General features: G+C 38.9%; 1 protein-coding gene across 2 annotated transcripts; it reads right to left on the bottom strand.

Annotated features, from left to right (window-relative positions):
- Positions 1–166: 166 nt before the first annotated feature.
- On the bottom strand, positions 167–16,320 carry fyb1b (FYN binding protein 1 b). Of its 2 annotated transcripts, XM_080874946.1 has the most exons (19): positions 16,175–16,320; positions 10,963–11,962; positions 6,931–7,033; positions 6,722–6,795; positions 5,888–5,910; positions 5,461–5,522; positions 4,612–4,744; positions 4,340–4,499; positions 3,994–4,114; positions 3,732–3,751; positions 3,548–3,623; positions 3,347–3,430; positions 2,814–2,854; positions 2,306–2,387; positions 2,083–2,182; positions 1,808–1,970; positions 1,653–1,686; positions 1,533–1,564; positions 167–847 (listed from the first exon to the last, which is right to left on the bottom strand). In XM_080874946.1, the coding sequence occupies exons 1-19, from the start codon at positions 16,175–16,177 to the stop codon at positions 825–827; spliced, it is 2,334 nt and encodes a 777-aa protein (XP_080731072.1). In that variant the 5' UTR covers positions 16,178–16,320; the 3' UTR covers positions 167–824. The 2 variants fall into 2 exon arrangements, with proteins under 2 accessions (XP_080731072.1, XP_080731073.1); XM_080874947.1 differs by lacking the exon at positions 3,347–3,430.
- Positions 16,321–19,728: the final 3,408 nt, after the last annotated feature.

The raw sequence follows: 19,728 nt of genomic DNA, 5'->3' as shown, positions 1-19,728 counted from the left end.
GTTTCTAATAGCTGCCACTAGAGGCTACTAATCCCCTTCTCCTAAAAAACAAATAAATAAACAATCCTTTGTTGACTCACCACCATCCATTAACCAGCCAAACTTACATTATTTAAGTTCAGAGGTACATATCGAAAGATGCAGTGCATATTAATTTGGGGTCTTTATTATCTTTCTCAGGTATTGTCTTATTGCAACAACAGGACAAAATATAATGTGTTGAGAAAAAAATCCAAATAAATCAAAAAAAAAAAAAATACAGGAAGTTCTTCTTAACTTTCTATACAGTGCATGAAAAGTACTTTGGCACAGAATTACATTTGTCTAAATCTTTAGTTAGACAAAGATAAATGTTTGAATTGGCCTTATAGAAAGGAATATACAAACAGTACATCATCCGCCGAAAAGACAACAAAAGTACAATCTTTTTATTAGCTGTATACTGCAAATATTCTTAAATTTTTGCAAAATCTTTGAAGCAAATTCATAAATTAAAGCCCAAACGAGGAAGAAATGAAGAAAACAGACAGAGAAATATATTAAAATACTGTTGTTTGAACAAATATTTGACACATAGTTTGATTTAGAGCTTTTTTGGGGGGTGGGGGTTAAAGTATGAGATTGTATGTGGCTAGCCTGGCTCCAGCAGTTGGAGCCACCAACCACACATTTTTTTCTAATTTCGATGATATAAAGAAAAAAAATAGATTGACACCAAATGGCCATTTTATACCAACTCCCAGTGTATAGCAACAGTAAACATAATAAATAACAAAAGATGCAAATAAGCAATATAAAACAAAAAAGCTGGTGCAGGATGTTCTTTAATCGTTGTCGTAGATGCACTCTGAAATGAAAGCAAAACAATAGTTAAAATGTATTTCCTGTGAGGGTCGTATCCACAGCCAGACAAATAAAATAATTTTTTTAATATTAACCCACACTCAACACACAAATCAGAAGTACAGCTTTTTTGGTTTCACACTCTTCTACTGGTTTCACATTTGTTTGGTTTAGCTGTTTTGGTTATTTTGTTTTAATACACTGACACCGCAAAGTATTCGACATGATGACAAATGGATTTCGTTTACATAGTTTACAATTGATAAGTTGAATGAATTTCTTTTTCTCAGTGTTTTGAGTCATGTGTCTGCTGCTCAGGTCCTTCCCACTTTTGTGAAAGAGGAGGGAATACACAATCTTAACCAACCATCTTAACCATTAATAGTACTGCACTTGTTTTGCAGTCAGAGGACCTGGGCACTGTGCAGTCGTTGAGTCAACCATGAACTCCCAAAGTATTGTGGAGTTAAATATGAGGGTGTGTCAAACACTGTCAAATTCCAGAACTCAACCATATAGAAAGTCTGTGGTGGGACCTCAAGAGAGCTGTGCATAAAGAGCCATACCTGCAAACCTCAATGTACTGAGGTTTGTGGGAGGGTTAAAATAAAATCCACTTTTTAAAGACTGCTCTGTCAGCAGTTATACTCCTAAAAGTTCAGCTGCACAGCAATGTATTCAGAACGTACCGTCTCCAATATCATCATAGATATCTCCATCGCTGTAAACAAAAACAAAAACATCAGTAGTGCCAGTATGTTGTTTAGTTTCTAGCTTAGCATAAATGTGTGAATGTCTGTAGTACTTACTCCATAGCAATGTGGCTGGTCGAGACATAACCAACTGTAAAATGCACATTTTAAGGGTTTAATGGTAAATAGTGCTAGGATTTGTTAATTGGGTAAATGGAGATCTTAAATATATCTATCAATTAATCAATATAATTGAGTAAATAGATACTCACACTTGCCGTCTTCATTTCGACAGATCAGTTTGTTATCCACAGCTTTAGCAATCACATCAAGGGCCTCTCCTGCTTTTACTGGCAGCTCTTTGCCACTCCATTTTTTATTTGTAAGATTGTGGATGACATTCACCTGGTACAGCACCTGTATTTCTCCTTCATACTGAAACAGATTTAAAATTTATATATCTATATATGTGTGTGTATATATAAAAACATGTGAAATAAGATAAAAGATATTGTAAGTGTGGTTGAAACATGTTAGAGTGACAAACCTTAAACTTCTTCCTGAATTCCTTCTCCTCCTTCTCAAACTTTTTCTGCTTCTTAGGGTCCATTTCGTCAACTTTGGTTTTGATTTTCCCAGGTGGAATACTTGATGGGAAAACAAACAGAAATTGGAAAGAAATAACAGCTGTATTAAGACATTTCAGTTCATGGATCTAAACAGGTTGGAGTTGATCTTAAATACAGTCTTTTGTTGTGAGGTTGATCTACCTGCTGATGGGAGGTGGGATAGGTGCATTTTGAGAGTCGACGTCATCATATATTTCCTCATCAATTGCTTGACCCGGCTTATCTGTGTTAACACAAGGAAATGGTCGGTGAGTATTGGATTGGATAGTTTTCACTAAGCCTGAATGAAGCTTTAGTTTGCAAACCTTTCTTAAAGGAACACCGTAGACATTATAATAAATGTTACAAAAGAGTAAATATAACAAGTATAACTCACAGACCATCACTATAGTGTTACAGTGGAAAAATACTACAAGTTAAAGTCAAGAAAGTGGGACAGAAATGGCAACGACACAATAGTATCAATATAAAGTTGAACGATCTTAGAACCGATTAGCCTCAATAAGCCTTTGGGTCCTAAAAGACAAACCAACCTGTACCAGAAAAACTTATGTGTGCATTAACGTCTTGTTATGTTAGAGAAACCGTGCCAAGTTGTGTTATTTTGAAATGGACAGTAAAGTGGTCAAATGAGTCAAATGAGTTATACCTGAATTCCCATCTGCTGTAAATTGGCTGGGTGGAGGCACTCTGGGACAACAGAGGAAAAGATAGTTAAAAAATATTATATCCTTTATATTGCTACAGTATCATCAGTTAAAAGTGTGTTAATGTGACTTAAAGCAGCCCTGATTAACAATCATATTCAACTCTGGTTAAAACATGCTTTTGACAGTGTTAGCTGTTAATACATTGATTTTTCTGATTGAGTTGTACAGCAGTCGCGCACATGCAAATTACTCCCAAAGATTAGTAAAATCACAGGTAGTCAGTGATCAGACACAAACATGTAAACGTGACCGTTAGACTCCAGCTTCTCAGACTGCGGAAGTTAAACTGCAAATTAGGACGTTTCAGTGTTATTCAGACAGAGGTGAAGTGTTTTTTCTGATGCCGATGTCGGGAGAAATCAAAACTGAAATGCGGCGTCACTGATAAAAGAGGAGTGACGGCTGAAAGATTAAGGATTAACAACAGTGGACAGTAGATCTGTGGTCAGTCTTACTACTGAGTGTATTTTACACTTTAGAGCTGGCAGGGCGTCTGTTTCGGTCAAACATCCGCAGGAAGCTGCGGGGCTTCAAAGAAGACCTGGGATCGAAGGGACTGGAAAGCCAACCAAGGATGTAATGATCTGCTCTTCTGTCATGTTTTCTGAATCTTTCCAGAGTGTCTTTACGTTTGCATTTACCCGTTTTTTTAAATAACAAAACCAGTTCTCACCTGACTTCTAAGTTTGGATCGACAACATCATCATATATTTCTCCTTCTTCTCCTCCTGGTAGAGGTGGTAGGACAACTACAAGGCATAAGAGATGTAATCAGCAAGATTTCATTGTGTGAGCAACAATATTATTAATATAATAATATATAATAATAAAATGAAACACAGTATTGTAAAATGTACCTCCTGGTCCTTTTTTAGTGCTGTAGAGAAAAAAAAGAGAGATATTAAATGAGAAGCAGGCCAACTTGGCTAACTTTGTTTTTTCACAGTAAATTGGAGAAGTGCTTCATGGGGTAACAGCAAGACAGTAACACTGGAGTTGCCATTAGCGTTTCATAACCCTGACTGACTAGCATTTTCAAACGTATTATCTACGTCTGTGTCTGTGAAGAAGTGTTGGGGCCACATTAAGGACTCATCATTTACAGTTGCAATCCCGTACCTGTTATCAACTACATCGATGTCATCGTAGACTTCGGGTTCGTACGCCTGCTGAAGTGAGGCTCCTTGATTCTTCAAGGAGTTAAAGTCAATTTCTACTGAAGTCGTCTTCACGTAGCCAACTGTGAGAGCAAAATGAAGCATTGACGAGATGTTAGTGTTGCTCCTACAGTCAGCTTTGAAGCTAAAATATTGACTAAAAATGGAAAAAAAGACCATAGATGGTGCATAGAGAGATAGCTGATCCTGTATTTGCTGATACAAGTGACAATTTATCCTGTCAGCAAAGAGTTAGAGTGGAAGGTGACGAGAAACTGAGAAAATTGAGGGGTAGATTGTGAACCTACTGGATCCATCCTGTGCTCTTCCCAACCATTTACCCTCGGGGTTTCCCTGGACTCGAATGATGTCCACGGGGTCTCCCTGCTTCAGACCAAGGTCAGTCTTGCTGCTTCGACAATCTGTGGATGCCTTTCCTTTCTGAAGGACCTCCAGGGGACCAACCAACTAACACACAACCATGCATGCACATGAATTCAAATGTGCACATGACAAATAACTTGGTTTTGATGACTGAGGTGTGACAGTCTTATTGATTCTACCTGAGACGTTCACTCACTTTGAATCTTTTCCGGGCCTCTTGTTCCTTCTTCTCGCGTTCCTTCTGCTCCTTCTTCTCAGCCTCCTGACGTTTTTTCTCCTCTTTGTCCTCTTTCTCTTTCTTCTTCTCTTGCTTTTGTTCCGCTGCTTCCCTTTAACACCAAAAGTACAAAGCATTTAAAAACAAAAGTTTTGATAGATGGATGGATAAATATGTTTAAGATTCAGTTTTATTGGGTAAGAAAGGTGAAGAAGAGCTTTCAGACTGGGTGGAGTTTGTGACAGAAAGCTAACAGGAAGCCTTGAAGGGAACGGATTACAAGATGGTAGCGATGTATAGTTTAATGAGCCACACATCAATGCTGAAGATGCTCAGATTCTCACTGGGAGTAACAGGGATTGATTGTACCAATTTAGTCAAAATAAACCTGGTTTATAAATGTATATAATTTATGTTTATGTAAGATATTCTTAGGTTCTATAAAAACAAGAGCTTTATTTGATATCATTACCCAAAATATTCCAAGACTTCTGATGTCCCTTAAAAAGTGAAGTTAGAAAGGAGATTTAATTTACTCTAAGTTTGTCTGCTCCCTTGTTTTAATCGGTTAAAGTGCCACAGACCGAAAAGCAACAACATCTCATAGTGATGCAAAACAACCACTAGATGGTAGTGTTAATAAGGTGTGACGTGGACACAGCTGAACATTTACCGCAGACATTTTGAACTTTGGGTCTAAGCAGACTTATTTCATACGCAGTCCTCAAACATTGTGTATAAAAAGGCCAGTTATTCTTTCACACTTTAAAACCTAGACATCACGAGTGAGGTGTGGGATAAGCCAATGGAGGTGTGACAATCTCTCACCATCGTTCATCAAGATCTTCATACATCTCTCCATCATCATCATCGTCGTCATTAATTTCCTCCTGGGAGGAGAGGACATAAAGCAACAGAAATATATAAGGCTATAACCTTAGTCAAGTTAAGACACGTTTAATTTTAGAGTATAAACTTTTCAACTTAATTATTTGAATTCGTTAAAGATATTTAACCTCCAGAAGTTCTGCTTGGACTACAAAAGCCTCTTTGAAGCAGACCTACAATCTGTCAAAAGTCATGTTTTTTTACCCATACGTTCATTTATAATTACTTCCAGGGCTCGTGTTATTTAGTCACTATTCTGTTGCCGTTTCCTTCTGTGGTACCACTGGTGGTGATGTGGTTTATTCTGCACTTTCACCTGCATGGCAATCTGTATTTATATGAGTGAAAGTAATTCAGCATGTCTCACCTTTCCTCTCTGGCTTGGGTGGGCTGCAAAAAGAGAAACAATAAAGCAGTGTTACAATGAGACCCTTTTGAAGCAGATATCACTATCTGAATTCATGTTCATACTGTGAAGTTTAACGTGCTCAATGCTGACTGTCAACTGTACCAAAAACATTTTAAGAATTAGTCTTTTTTTTAAGTATGATATGAAAATACATAATATTTAGAAAACGAAATCTCTTTAGCTTCATGCTAACTTTTTCATCTTTCAGCTGCTGCCTTCAAGGGTCGCCACAGCAGATCATCTGGGTCCATCTCACCATATCCCTAGCATCTTCCTCACCATCTTGTAAACTTTCTCTTTCAGTCTAGCTGCTATCCTTCTGTCAAAAATCACTTGTCTCCATCGGCTCCACCCTGCCTGCACTCTCTTCTTCACCTCTCTTGTGCGGGTCTGTTGCTTTGTACGGTAAAGTATTCATGTTCACTGCTTCTGCTCCCTGCATCTTATCCTTATGCTAACTAATGTAGGTAAAGGTAGGTAAACAGTGATGGTGAGGTTGCACTAGAATCCACTGGATTAAAAAAATATTTTGGGATTACTCCAAAATGAAGCATTTAAAATAGTATACTTTATACTTAGGAATAGTTGAAGCCATAACATTTTGAGTTCTAAAAATATTCTTTTCTTTCTTTCATACAACTCCACACATTTTCAATGCCAATAAAATGCATTTTACGTATTTAGAAATTACCACTGTCTCCTAGCACAAAGTTCAGCTTCTTCTGTTTTCCTGTGATGTTAAAAAAAAGTTGTGCAACACTAGTTTTAGAGACTTAGAGACTTTTACTGGACCTGCAGATGGTGGTAGAGGCGGAGGAGAATTGGTCACGTGATCGACATCGTCGTAAGTGTCTTCTTGCTGGTTCCTAAACAGCAGGTTAGGATTTAGCTGTTATTAATTCGAGTAGCATTATCCAGATAATACACAGCATGTCCAACATTTATCACCGTGTTTCTGTTCAAACAGGAAAATGAAAAAGTGTGTTTAATGTGTCACTCACATGGCTCCAGGATGTCGTGGGGGCAGATTTGGCAGTGCAGGTGGTGGGGCTTGATTCTGGGCCACATGGTTGCTCGCAGCAATGGGTTTCTTAAAACTGGGACCTGCAGCAGAAACATGCAGTGTTGACGCTGTGTTAGCCGATTACTCTTTAGGTGGTTTTGCTGTACTTTACTTGCTTCCAGTGTAAATTTAGCACTTTTTAGACCAATGCAAATGAATTTCACCAACACTGTCTGACACCATCTCTGATGACCACACAAGACGTGTACATAAATAGATGGGTATCTATGTTTCTAAATGTGAAAAACTTCCATTTTTCTTTGAAATAGGTCTCTCTAATTTCTGTGATGATTATATATGTCAAAGAGTCACATCAGTCTCATCTAGACACATCGAAACTGGCGCAAAGATGGTCCTCTGTACATAATCTTCAGAGACTGTTGACGGTATGTGTTAATAGGACTCTGACTATGATCAAGAATAATATATAAAAAATTTCTGCAACGAGGCATTTGAATCTCCTAGAGTGTTTTTCCTGCTTAAGTAACCCTTGTCTCACAAGATTTCGAGAACAATGACCAATCTTCGTTCACTGTCCACATAAAAAAATGTCCCAGGAACTTTAAAATGTGACTCACGGAGTTTTGAGAGTACTGAAAGTAAAAGTGAAAATGGCTACGTCTTTATGGAGTCTTTTTTGCCATGAAATGTATTCAGGTGTATAATGTGTAATGCACAACAACCAGGAAGTAATTAACAGTAAGTGCTTCAAAATGGTGTGTCTGTAATGTCGGTAAATGTGTTTCTTTGGCCACTAAATTTGAATGATGCACCTAAAAACAAACTCCAGTAATGTAGGCGATGCAAATTATGTAAATCTTTATAACTTTACTCAAGATCAATATAGGATCACAAAAGCCATAAGAAATAAAGGAAAGAAAGTGAGAGTACAGTGTTATTATCCAGAGTTATTACTAGTGGACGCTAGGCAATGTGGTTTGGTGGAATGAATCTCACAAAACTGCAAAACTGTGATCAGAACATTGCTCTCTTGGCCTTTAGAATTCCAGCCAAGACAGCCGACCCGACCTCTGACTGGAATATATTCACGTATGTTTCTATAGACAGAGCCTGTCTTTAAAAAGGCTCGCTGGCTTGCTGGAACTTACTTCCCCATGTGGTGAAACAAACTCGGCTGTCAGAGTGGCGAGTGAAGTGGGGGTAGAAAAGAGAAACTGGACAGGGAACTTGCAAATAGAGGAACCTAGTGTCACTTTAGTCTCTTATGTGAAGCTCGGAAGAACTGCAGCATTTGTGTAAACACACTGAAAATACACAGAGTATCTTATGCAGTGCAATATTTCATGCACAAGCATACTTTGTGTATTTCTTTTAGGTCTTATAAGCTAAAGTATGCTCAATAACTGCTGGCCAAACACTGCCCACGTCACTGAAACCACACTGACTTGTGAAGCAACTTCTATTTCACACTTCAGAAATGCGTTAACAGATCCTGTCCAAAGTAGCATTGCGGGCGATATAGAGGAAATGCACTTCAACCAATAAAATAAGAGGAACACCTTCTTTAGACAGTCACGAGAGCTGCATGCTCTTGAGTGCCCCACATTAACTCTTACACATTTAACCCTTTTCACGGGGGTGGGGAGACTGACTCTGCTTCTATAGAGAGTCCATTACATAAAATGTTGCTGGGGCTTGTTTTCCTGCAAATTCTGCTGTGTTTAATTTGCCATATGTGTTGTATACAGATTGAGATTAGAGAACCAAACACCCATGAGACCAAACTGAAAACAAAGGATGTAAAATCAAACAAAAAGCTGAAGTATTTCTGACTGGGGGGGTGGGGGGGCGCACATGTGCATCCCTGCTGGCTGGCAAAAGTTTACTGCCTGAAGCTGAACTCCCTGTCTCACATATGTAGAGCATATTTTCTACTTTCTTGTACGTTAGGCCATACTGCAAAGCAATAAAATGTTCATTTTCATCTCATTTTGAAAAGCCTATTTTGTGAGTTTGTTAAGCATTTTTTTAGAGTTCTCTTTTGATAGAGATACACATGATCTCATCAAGATTTGTCAGCAACCACAGCGGTCATCCATTTTTTATTAATAAAAAACAAATCCAAGACCTAAGTTTGGGTTTAAATGCTGTTTTCTAGTATTTCTTAGTGTACTCTTTGGATATTCAGCATTTCTTTAAACTAGAAACACCGAACTGTTCATCTATCAAATAAAATAAGTTTTTTTTCTAGTACAAGTGTATTTATTTACTTTGAAATAGTAAGGTTTCTTGTTCTATATTGAAAAGTACACATTCTAGTCTTGCAACACTTCTGCTGTCATCTTACAGTAATGGGTGATAACAGGTAATTAAAATAAACAACAAATATATTTACATCTATGTATATTTTTTAAAGTAAAATGCTGAACTCTCCTTCGATTCTGAATAAAGGAAGTAGCTAACGTGCTGGGTTAACTTTAGCTTCATGAAGGTGTGATCACACGTGTCTGGGACAACGTTAAACTGTGAAAGCACGCCTCCACTGCATACTTGTGTAGAAAACACCAGACTGCTTTTCATTTAGGTTTAGTATCTTGCCCTAAGATCCTGTGTCATGCAGACTGGAGGAGGGATCAAACCACTGACCTTCAACTTAGTAGAAAACCTGCTTGACCTGCTGAGCCACAGCCACCATAAGTGGTACCATATAAATGAAACTGAATTGAATGATTCAGTAGATGATTACATTTAACTTTTACAAATATGGAAGGCTGTCAGCAGGTTTCTGAATGCGATAACTCGAGAACAAAGCAACATAGGAGTGCCAAATTGATACAATTGTATCTACTAAAACTATTAGGAGTTGTTTAAATCTCAGTGACCTCGGCCTCAAGGTCAGGGGTCAGGGGTCAGAGGATAAGTTTCCTCAAAATCTTGTGAATGTGACAACTTTATCGTGGCTTGCTATACAGGTGGATGTCAGCAACCTGTCTGCTATCCGCCTAACTCAGTAATTCAGTCAATTTATGCTCACGACACCCTAAACAAACCAAAGTTTCAAGGCACACTTGTGTTCATATTTGTGAAAAACAGCATCTCAAACATTTTACATGCTCGTGGTGCTTCTTTTGATTACACTGTCAGATTAAAAGACTTTTGGTCATTTGGACCTGCAATAAGTTCCATTAGTTTATAACTTGCCTCAATAACCTTATCAGACCCTTACACACAGGCCAACAAACGGTCTTGGTTCAGATCCACCACTCTATTGAAGCAGGCCAAGTTTTCTCAAAATATATATTTGGCTTCTACGTGGCTTCCTTCCTTTTGACACCCTGAGCCAGATGAAGCCACAATCCAAAAGGCAATGACCTTTGGCTGAAACGTGGCCCATCTCTTTACTTTTCTTTGGGAGTTGACTCAGGATGAGTACAAACACCACATGTCAGCCACAGGTCTACCAATTATGGGCCAGATGTCAGATGTGTTATAACATTTGGGTCACATCATGTACATGCTTGCCATAACCCATATCGAGCATGGCTCATGACATTTAGCTCAGGGCTGGGCCACATATCACAACTAAAGGTGGGTCTTGATACATCATTTGGTCTCAGTGTTGCTAATTCAAGTCAATAACCTGGACTTATCTATAGCTTGTGTGTCATTGGGGTCTTTTGGGGCATATTTATAACAAGTACAAAATCTCTCAGCTTTGTGGTTATTTGTGGTTAATTATATTAATAGCCTGCCTGTGCAACGGTTTTGGTTGAGCGAAATTATAGTATTTTATTTTTATGTTATCCCTGCATAGTACTACTTTTCAAGTATATGCGTCTGTGCAGTGTACAGATCCAGAGTGTACTATCCGAGATTGCTAGTGTCAGCAGACAATTTAGCATCCAACCAAACTGTTACGCCTCTTGGCTGTATGTATGGCAAAAAGTCAGCATGCCACTGACCAAAATGATAGTGTGGCTTTGCGGTTACAAGGACAAATCCAACTTACCCTCGTCAGAGGCCTCTGAGCCTCTTTTAATGTTCTCCAGGTTGACTTTCGGAGGTCGGTTAGGTTTAGCAGGAGGAGGACCCAGAGCCAAGCTGTTGGGGAGAGGGTTACGCTTTGGGCCTGATGAATCATTTCCGTTAACACCACCGCTGGCCAGAGGAGAGGGCTTGACTGGCTTCTTAAAACTGGGCTTCTTACTGGCTGGAGGTTTTGGAGGAGGAATGGAGTTAGTAGCTGTAAGGCCAGGTTTGCTGGTCCCACCACTCTCTGTCTGCTCAGTCTTTTCCTCCTTGTTGAACAGATTCTGAGCAGTCCTGAAGTTTGAAGTGGGCTTAGAAGAAGAGTTGGCCAGTGATGAAGGTTTGATCACATTGTCTTTGTTCCCTCCTGCCTGTTCCTCAGCTTGCTGCCGTAATTTTACAATGCCGCCAATCGGTTTTTGTTGCACACCAGGCAATTTAAGTGGCGCAGGACTGCTGTTTGGTGCTGCATTGTTTTCGTCTTTAACCCAGCTGGGCTTGTTGCTGATTGCTGGTGAAGGTTTAGGAAAGGCAGGTTTGGACTCAGACACGGTGGAGGTAAGAGGAGGTTTGTTGAATGGAGGCTTCTGTGCCAGGCTTTTAACTTCAGGAGCCTGTGATAAGGGTGATTTCAAGGGTGTCTGCTGTTTATTAACAGTAAAGGGTTTGCTGTTCGTGTTGCTATCATCCTGGATGTTGGCAAATCTGCTTGCCAAGGCTTTAGCTTTATTTGGCTCTTGTACCTCTGTGTCACTTTTAGTAGATACTGTGTTTTTTAGGAAACTTGGTTTTGGAGCCGTATTTACTGCACTGCCAGAGAGGCTTTCCAAGACTGGTTTCTTCTGTATAGGTGGGCCAGAGGAGAGGGTCGGGTGCAAGGGTTGTTTGATACGTCCAGGGGGCGCAGAGGAAGTCTCGTCAGTGCTTCCCCCACCTGCTTGGAAGCGAGCCATGATGGCCTTTACATCTGACTTATTGTCCTGAAGGGAAAAAAAGACATAAGGGGTTCAGAAAGTGAGTTAATAAGAATCCAACACCACAGTAAGGATCAAACAGATGTTTACTTAAAGAAGAATCTAAGCTAAAGGAAAATAAGACCGTGCTTGCTAGAACATAAATGGCTTCAGCAGAAAATAAAATCCAGACAGAGCAAAAAGGGAATTTAAAAAAATGAGTTGCTCACACTGAGCTGCCATGAAAGTTCAAATAGGAACAGAAAGTTTCATTTCCTCTCATTTCCTTTCATTGTCCAGTCAGTAGAATTTGTGCTTTCTCTTCAGTTTCTCTTTCACTGCTCAATTAAACGGTCTTTTTTTCTCCCCAGTAATTTACCCAAGATCCCTCTCACACTATTTTTTTCTATGCACACATAGAAACTTAATGCACAGAGCTTTGTCTCAAAAGGTTAATCACAGGCTTTGTGGTTCAAACATGTTCAAATGACACTACATCTCAAAGTGTAGTAGTGGTTAGGCCAGCACCTTGATTGCAGCTACGGATTTGCAAAAGTGACCCTGTTTGTTAGTGTCTCTCTGTTAAAGATTTAATGTTTATAACAAAATATCCTCTGTCATGAAAATAAGGGATTTTATGTTCCTTGACTATAAGTATTCTCAGCATTTACAGGATTGTGTAATACAGGAACTTTGCAGATGACTCATGTCATTATTTTTCTATGTTTGGCACTCTTAAGCAATATTTGGAAAAAAAGAGACTATTTTCTGTCTTACAGTATTTTACCTTGAGAATTGCCAGCATTCAAAACACATCTGTTTCTGAGTCTGTTGCATTTGGCAGCATGGTGCAGTGGTTAGTATTGTTGACTCATACCTGGTATGAGTTCTGACCCTTGTGGTCAGGCTTTGTATGTGCATGTTCTGCCTGTGTAGGTTTTCTCCAGGTGCTCTAGCATCATTTCACAGTCTAAAGACATGGATATTTGGCTAACTGGTGGTTGTAAAGTTGTTGTAGGTACACTCTTATGTTGCCCTGTGATAAACTGGCGAGTTATCCCTACTCTCACATGATGTCAGAGTAAATGTGCTACATATGTCTGTACAACAAAAGCATCCTATAGGTTAAGATTAATAAAAGAAAAGATAATCAATCGAAGGATTGAGTGATTTTTCTTTTCTTCAGATGTTTAATATACTTGTCTTACAATCCCACACAATAATGTGGAAGTCTTAACATCAACTACTGCCCAGTTATTGTCTTCACTCCAGGTTTCATCATTTAAAAAACACACAATAACTAAAAACCTCCGACTAAAAAAAAACCCTTCTCTCAAACCACACTCTGTACCAACTTCCTGGTTTGTCACTGTCATAAACACAAGTTTCAAATGGCCCCAGTTTAAAAGCATTTATTACATGGACCTTTGTAATATACCTGTTTCAAGGTAGCTGCAAAATGGTGTTTACACTGGAAATAATTTAGATGGTCTGTGTTTTTAGAGTGGCTTTGAATGAATGAGGAGTTCAAATATGTGAACTGGAACAGTCGGTCTGTGAGTATGTAAAAGTGTGAGGCAGGAATAAGCTGCATTACTAACCTGAGGTACATTATTAACCACACTTTCATCCAGCGTCAGTTTAACAAAGTGTCATATATTTGGCTCGTGACCAACTAGGAGCCACACCTATTCTAATGAAGCTGGCTTGAGCAGGAAGTAGAGATAAGAGCATGAGGACACACAGCTGCAGCTATTCCTATGGAGCAATAAAAGCAAGGGAACACAATGCAATGGAAAGTGCAAATGCGCACCGCTATAAACAGAAACACTTAGCACACAGTGTTAACGTGCACTTATGTGCTGAGACTTAGACACAAAAACACAGAGTGAAGTGGAAGCTGATTTCTCTTGCTGACTTCTCATTGTAATAATGTGATATTGCATATGATGGCTCAGTGAGTTTCATAATCAGCATACAGTCCTGTGAAAAAGGAATATCACCCCATGGTTCAGTAGCTTGTAGAAACACCCTTAGTAACAATAACTAAAAATAGTTCTCTTCTGTATTACGTTGCAACGTTATAGAGGAATTTTAAAACACTGCTTCTGTTCATTGAAATTTGTGGGCATTTTTGCATTTGTATTGGTTTTGGATGCACAGCTCTCTTAAGGTCCCACCACAGCGAGGTTGAGGTCTGGACTCTGACTAGAGCATTGCAGTCCCTTGTGTTTTTTCTTTTTCTATTTTAGTCATTATATGTGGTTTACTGCTGTGCTTGGCATCATTGATCTGTTTCGTGACCCAATTTCAACCAAGATTTAGCTGAAACTGCACATTTAATTCTAGAACACTTTGGTATACAGAGGACTTCATGGTTGACTCAGTGACTGCAAGGTGCACATGTCCTGTGGCTGCAAAGCAAACCCAAATCATCAGCATCATCCATCAATAAGCTTGAAAGCTAGTGTGAGCCGCTTGTATCAACATGCTGTTTAGTTTTCCCCAAGCATGGTACAGTGTATTATTATTGCCAAACATTTGCTCTTTGGTCTCATCTGTCCAAAAGGCACTGTTCCAGGAGTCTTGTGATTTTTTCAGATGCAACTTTGTAACCTAAGTTGTGCGGCTCTGCTCTTTTTAGAAAGAAGAAGCTTTTTCTTTCAGCCTTTCCAGACATGTCATACTGTAGCGTCTGAGAAATACACTTCCAGTATATTTTACTGATGACATAATGCCCCAGTACTGTACATGGATCTATCTACTCTGGCGACCCTCTCTCTGGAAAGTAAGGGAGTGACAAAAAGTACCAGTCTCAGTCTTTAAGATGATGACTTTAGTCACCACCAGTGACCATGGACCAGACCATGTAGGGAATTTCGAGTCTTTAAAAGCTACACTGTCTAAAGAACTGAATCAGCAGTGGAGAAGTGGATGGTGTTTTATTTGATACATTTGGACACATTTTATTCTGAAATGTGCATTCACTGTTATCAATGAATGCACATCCACTGTCAACAACATGGCTTCAGTGTTGAAGAGAGAAATGTCAGCATATGCTCTTTAACAGCCAATCTCTCAGTAAACTGAGAGAGACAGTGGGTGGAACTTCACTGCAGTGGTGCCAGTAACATCAAGCGTTAAATATGTTAACGCTGAGCCTGAAATGCGGTTGAATATTAAATCGGTAGAAAGAAAAAGAGGAAAGTTCCCTCATAATACTTCTGTTTTTTAACCGCGGTAAGCTATAAATTGCCCAATATGTTATGTACAGGATTATTGCAGTTGCTTCTTCTCGAGATACGGGTGCACTGCAGTTGCAATTTTGTAAAGGACCTGCAAATTTTGTCACATACCAGAAACACCTCTTGATAGGATAGCCATTTATTGCACTACAGCTCAACACAAAGCTGCCATAGTTTGTGTGGCACCTATATACTTCTCTGAGATGGTTCAAAGGTTTGAACCATAAATTTAATGCAAAGCTGTTTAATGTAATTCTAGCTATGAAAATAATTATATGTAAATAATCCATTGTTATGGTGCAGGGTCAATGCACAAATAACATAATAAGCACAGAGTCTTGGATGCTAAACCAGTTACTCCAAACACATTTTCTCTTTTAATGTTTGTTCTTTCACAGAAGCCTTGTGAAAAGTGACCAGCTGAGAAACGACAGAGGAAGAGGAACCACGATTTCTATTTACAGTGTGATGAAAAGTGCAGAGCAAAGGTGCCTTGCTTAATCGAACTGACACAAAACCCAGAACCACCAACCCCAACTGTGAGGTTGAACTTTTCAGTTTTTACACAGTACGTGAAAAGAAAATTGGGACAAAAATGCTTTAAATATCAAACTATTTTTAACGAGTTTAAACACGTGGTTTTAATTCAGCATTTTACTTTACTTAACTTTAACGATCACTGAAATGAATGAAAGCTTATGTTGACTGCTCAGAATACAAATATGACAACTCTGCTTTTGTCAGTGTGTACACATTAACTCGCTCAAGCAAATTAAAATGTACCAGTTTGTAATAATAATCAAGTATGGCTGACTTCTAAAAGATACAAAAGCTCATGCTATCCTGTCACGATAAGCCGTCTATAACACACATAACAACCATTCTGCAGTTTCAAGAGCAAGTTCCTTCTGTTAAACCCACAGTGCCCACTTAGAGTATTTCAATCATTTAAAATGTGATGATTAATTATTTAAGTGTCTTAAGTTTTACTCACCATCTTGAGGAAGACTTTCCCAGGCAGAGAGCTGGTCAACGACTGGCTGGTGGATAAAGGAGAGTGTTTGTTCAGTGCCTCTGTGCGAGTTTCTGTTTCTGTCACAGAGAGAAAGGCACTGAGATAGTGAGTGTTGATAGTGAATGACAAAGAGTGTGGCTGAGCATTGAGCATGTATGTCTGAGGGGGGGATGTATACTCCCGTTCTTTCAGTGACATAAGCATCTGTCTACAACTGACTACTTCCTCTCTTAGTAGTATGTGTGTTTTGTGTGACTGTGGGTGTCACAACTCCTGTTATCTCCGTGTTTTGATCTCATTGATTTGCCTATCCCTGGCAAATTCCCTGCAGTTTCCCACTGTCCTTAACAAATGATGTTCACTCAGTCAGAGGCAGGTCAAAATGAAAAAACAAACCAAAACAGCCACAGTCAAAACTGTTTCATGGCAACTGTGTTAAAGAGGTGTTATAGCTTGTATGATGAAAAGGTTTTTGGTCAGCAGTGCGGGAAGACAACAAGCCATAGCCAATGAACAACATTAGAAGACAGCACAGGAAACATTGTGGTCATATGAGCGGCGCAAAGACAAGACAAGCATATAAGACCAGCATACGTCCATGCTAGTGGCTCTTTGAAGCCTTAGAAGTGCTTTGAGCTAAAGCAGAGGTGCCACAGTTCATTTCACAGAGGGGCAAACTGGTAAATGACAATCACATAAAGGGCCAAGCTTATATATTGAATTTATCACATGGCCTCATGTACTTTATGCAATTGTGTTCTCACACACTTATCTTTAAATATGTGAGAACACTTTAGGTTTATCTTATCATGTTTTCAAATGATAAGTCAGTGGTTTTATGGAAGAAAATGGTGTTATTTACATGCACTATTCAGCCTTCTGACATGAAAATTGGCTGCATGTTAGGATTTAAGAATTGCAAATGCGCACAGTTTTTCTGTTGTGAGAAAGTGAGCTTTACAGCTTCACTAAAAGAATACTTATAGTACTAGGCTTCATTTAGAAAACCTCTGTTAACGCTTCATGGCTTAAGTTTTGTTGTGGGTGTGTAGATCAAAAATGGCAATGATGATTACAAATAATCTTGTAGGAAATGCACAAGGGTTGTCATGGTCCTGGGTCGGTGACCCAGCGCTTTAAGTTTATTATTATCATTTTCCAATTTATTATCATGATTATTATTATTGTTTGAGTTCTACGTGTTATATTCGGTCTGCCTCTGAGTCTGCGTCTGTATCTCTGTCTGTCTATGGTGTCACCCCGTCTGTTTGTGAATCTGTCTGTTTAGTTCAATGTCTTGTCTGGTTCCATGTGTCTGAGTTTCCTGTTTTATTGTGAAGGTCTGTGTCGTATGTGAGTGTGCTCTGTTTACGTTTCCCCTGTCTCGTCAGCTGTGATTTCTCCCCGGTGTGTTCCCGTGATTACTGCCATCTGTGTATTTAAGCCCTGTGTTTCTCTGTGTCAGTGTTGCATCGTACCCTCAACTTGCTGTGTGTTTGTAATGTCCTGTCCTACAGCACCTCGGTTTAGAGTTTTGTTTTTGTAAGTTTTATTTCGTGAATCATTCCTCCAGCAATAAAGCTGCGTTTTCAGTTTATTCCCATCTCCAAGAGTCCTGCAATTTTGGGTCCACCACTTCTGCTTGCCTGCCACACAGCCAACCATGACATGGGTGAAGAAGTAATTTATGTAGTCTGCCACTTCATGAATTGTCTGCCTTCAGCATTAGCATTCTTCTTTTTTTGCCAGTCTTTATTAGCTAGGTTATTACTCTGCATATCCAGTGTCTCATATGTAACTGCAGGCGACAGCTACAGCTGGGTGGACCGAAATTTAATGAGAAGATGTAGTGATAAGTAAAATTTGTAGAGAAGTTTCAGTTTCAGCATGCTAACAGCTAATAAGCTCAATTTAGAACTGAGAACACACTCTGTATAAAGAGCAGAAAATACAAGTGTCAACACAGGCTTTCTATGTGAAAGTTGAGTAACTCCACCAGTTGAGGCTCATTAACCCTAAAGAGAGCTAAGCAGCCCCCTAGTGGACACCAGTATGGCATTTTCTATCTTATTTTGTAGTAACAATTAAAAAAAATTCATGCAACATAGAATTTGTACCCGGAATCAGAACAAGCTGTAAAATCTGGACAGACAGTATTTTTAATGATGGCTACACATATCTTGTTGCATCCTTTCATGTTTTGTAATTTGCTTGTTCCTTTTCTTATCTGTCCCCCTTCCTCCATTGTGTTTGACATTCTCTGTATTTGTGGTTACAGGCCTGACCAACCTGCTGTGTTTGTCTGTTGTTTCTTTTCGCACCAACTAGTCCGGTTGGTGGTCAGTGGGGTCAGGAGGGGTCACTCCTGGTAAAAGTCTGTTACGCCACTGTCAGTGGAAGCTCAAAGGGACTATTTGGATTTCTCTCCAAGGTCTCTAATCGACCTGGCTTCCTTTTCCTTGGAATTTGTGAGGCACATAATGTCAGCATGCAAATTTGACACAGAGACAGTTTAAAGTGACTTTCTGTCTTACTTCAACCTTCATTCTTCTTCTTCTTACTTATAATTCACATTTTGAGGTGAAGGCCAGAGCTGAATTTAGAGCCAGTTGTGTGATGGATGTGTTTTTCTTTTCACTTTTTTTGCTTTGTTATATTGTACCATGTTTTGATTAGACTTATTGTTCAACTTATTGTACATTCACTTTCTGTTACACATCATAGTTATGTTACAACTATTCTTCACATCTGTTATATTATGTGGGACTACCTTTAGCATCAACCCTCATTTTTAAAGTAAAAATGCTTTTACTTTCTTTTCTATTTTCTTTTGTGATGTATAACCTCTATGTTAAAGGTTTAATTCACTCTTTTTGCACTTGCAGAGTCAATATTGCAGAGCCATATTATTGCATGTGAGGTGTTTGCTATTTTGGACACTTGCATTTGCTCTGAGCTAAGCCTGCATATCTTCTTCTTGTGTTGATTTTACTAAACATTGCTTCAGGATATATCTGACATGAGTTTCATTGTAAACATTTGCTATTCCCCTTGCTGGATCCCGGTTTGGTTAAGACCGATGGCTTTGTTTGTTAGTATTTGGATGAATGAGTCATATCATGTTCTGGTCACAACTCGATGTTAAACTTTCAGTGTTAGGACTTCTGAATTCAAGAAATCAGTCCATGCAGGCAAGTGAAGAACTCATGTAAAACTTTTGTTAACATCTGTATTACTGACCACGAGGTTTATGCGGCTCTTTAAAAAGTCATGGCTTAAATAAAAGAACTTCTCTTCTATTTCAATACTTTGTTCGTTTTAGTATCAGAATATTTCAGTAGAGAACCTTTCCTTTTTTGTACTTGCACAGTGGATGTGTTTGAAAGGTCTACACAGACATATTAGTAAAAAGCACCGTCTGCTCTGTCTTGAAATTACTTTCTTCCCTTTTTACATATGAAGTCAAAGAGAAAATTGCTTTTTTAAAGGGCAGTTGAAATGCTTGAATAAGACCACGCCATTGTCGTCTGCTT

The sequence above is a fragment of the Rhamphochromis sp. 'chilingali' genome, assembly GCF_963969265.1.
Source record: "Rhamphochromis sp. 'chilingali' genome assembly, chromosome: 2".
Lineage (NCBI taxonomy): Eukaryota > Metazoa > Chordata > Actinopteri > Cichliformes > Cichlidae > Rhamphochromis > Rhamphochromis sp. 'chilingali'.
This window is presented reverse-complemented; position numbering and strand designations above follow the sequence as displayed.

Coding starts and splice junctions, on each gene's coding strand:
- fyb1b (XM_080874946.1), bottom strand. Junction 2,855..3,346: donor CGCCCTGCCAGCTCTAAAGT/GTAAAATACACT, acceptor CTGTTGTCCCAG/AGTGCCTCCACCCAGCCAAT. Junction 2,388..2,813: donor TACAGCAGATGGGAATTCAG/GTATAACTCATT, acceptor GTGTTAACACAG/ATAAGCCGGGTCAAGCAATT.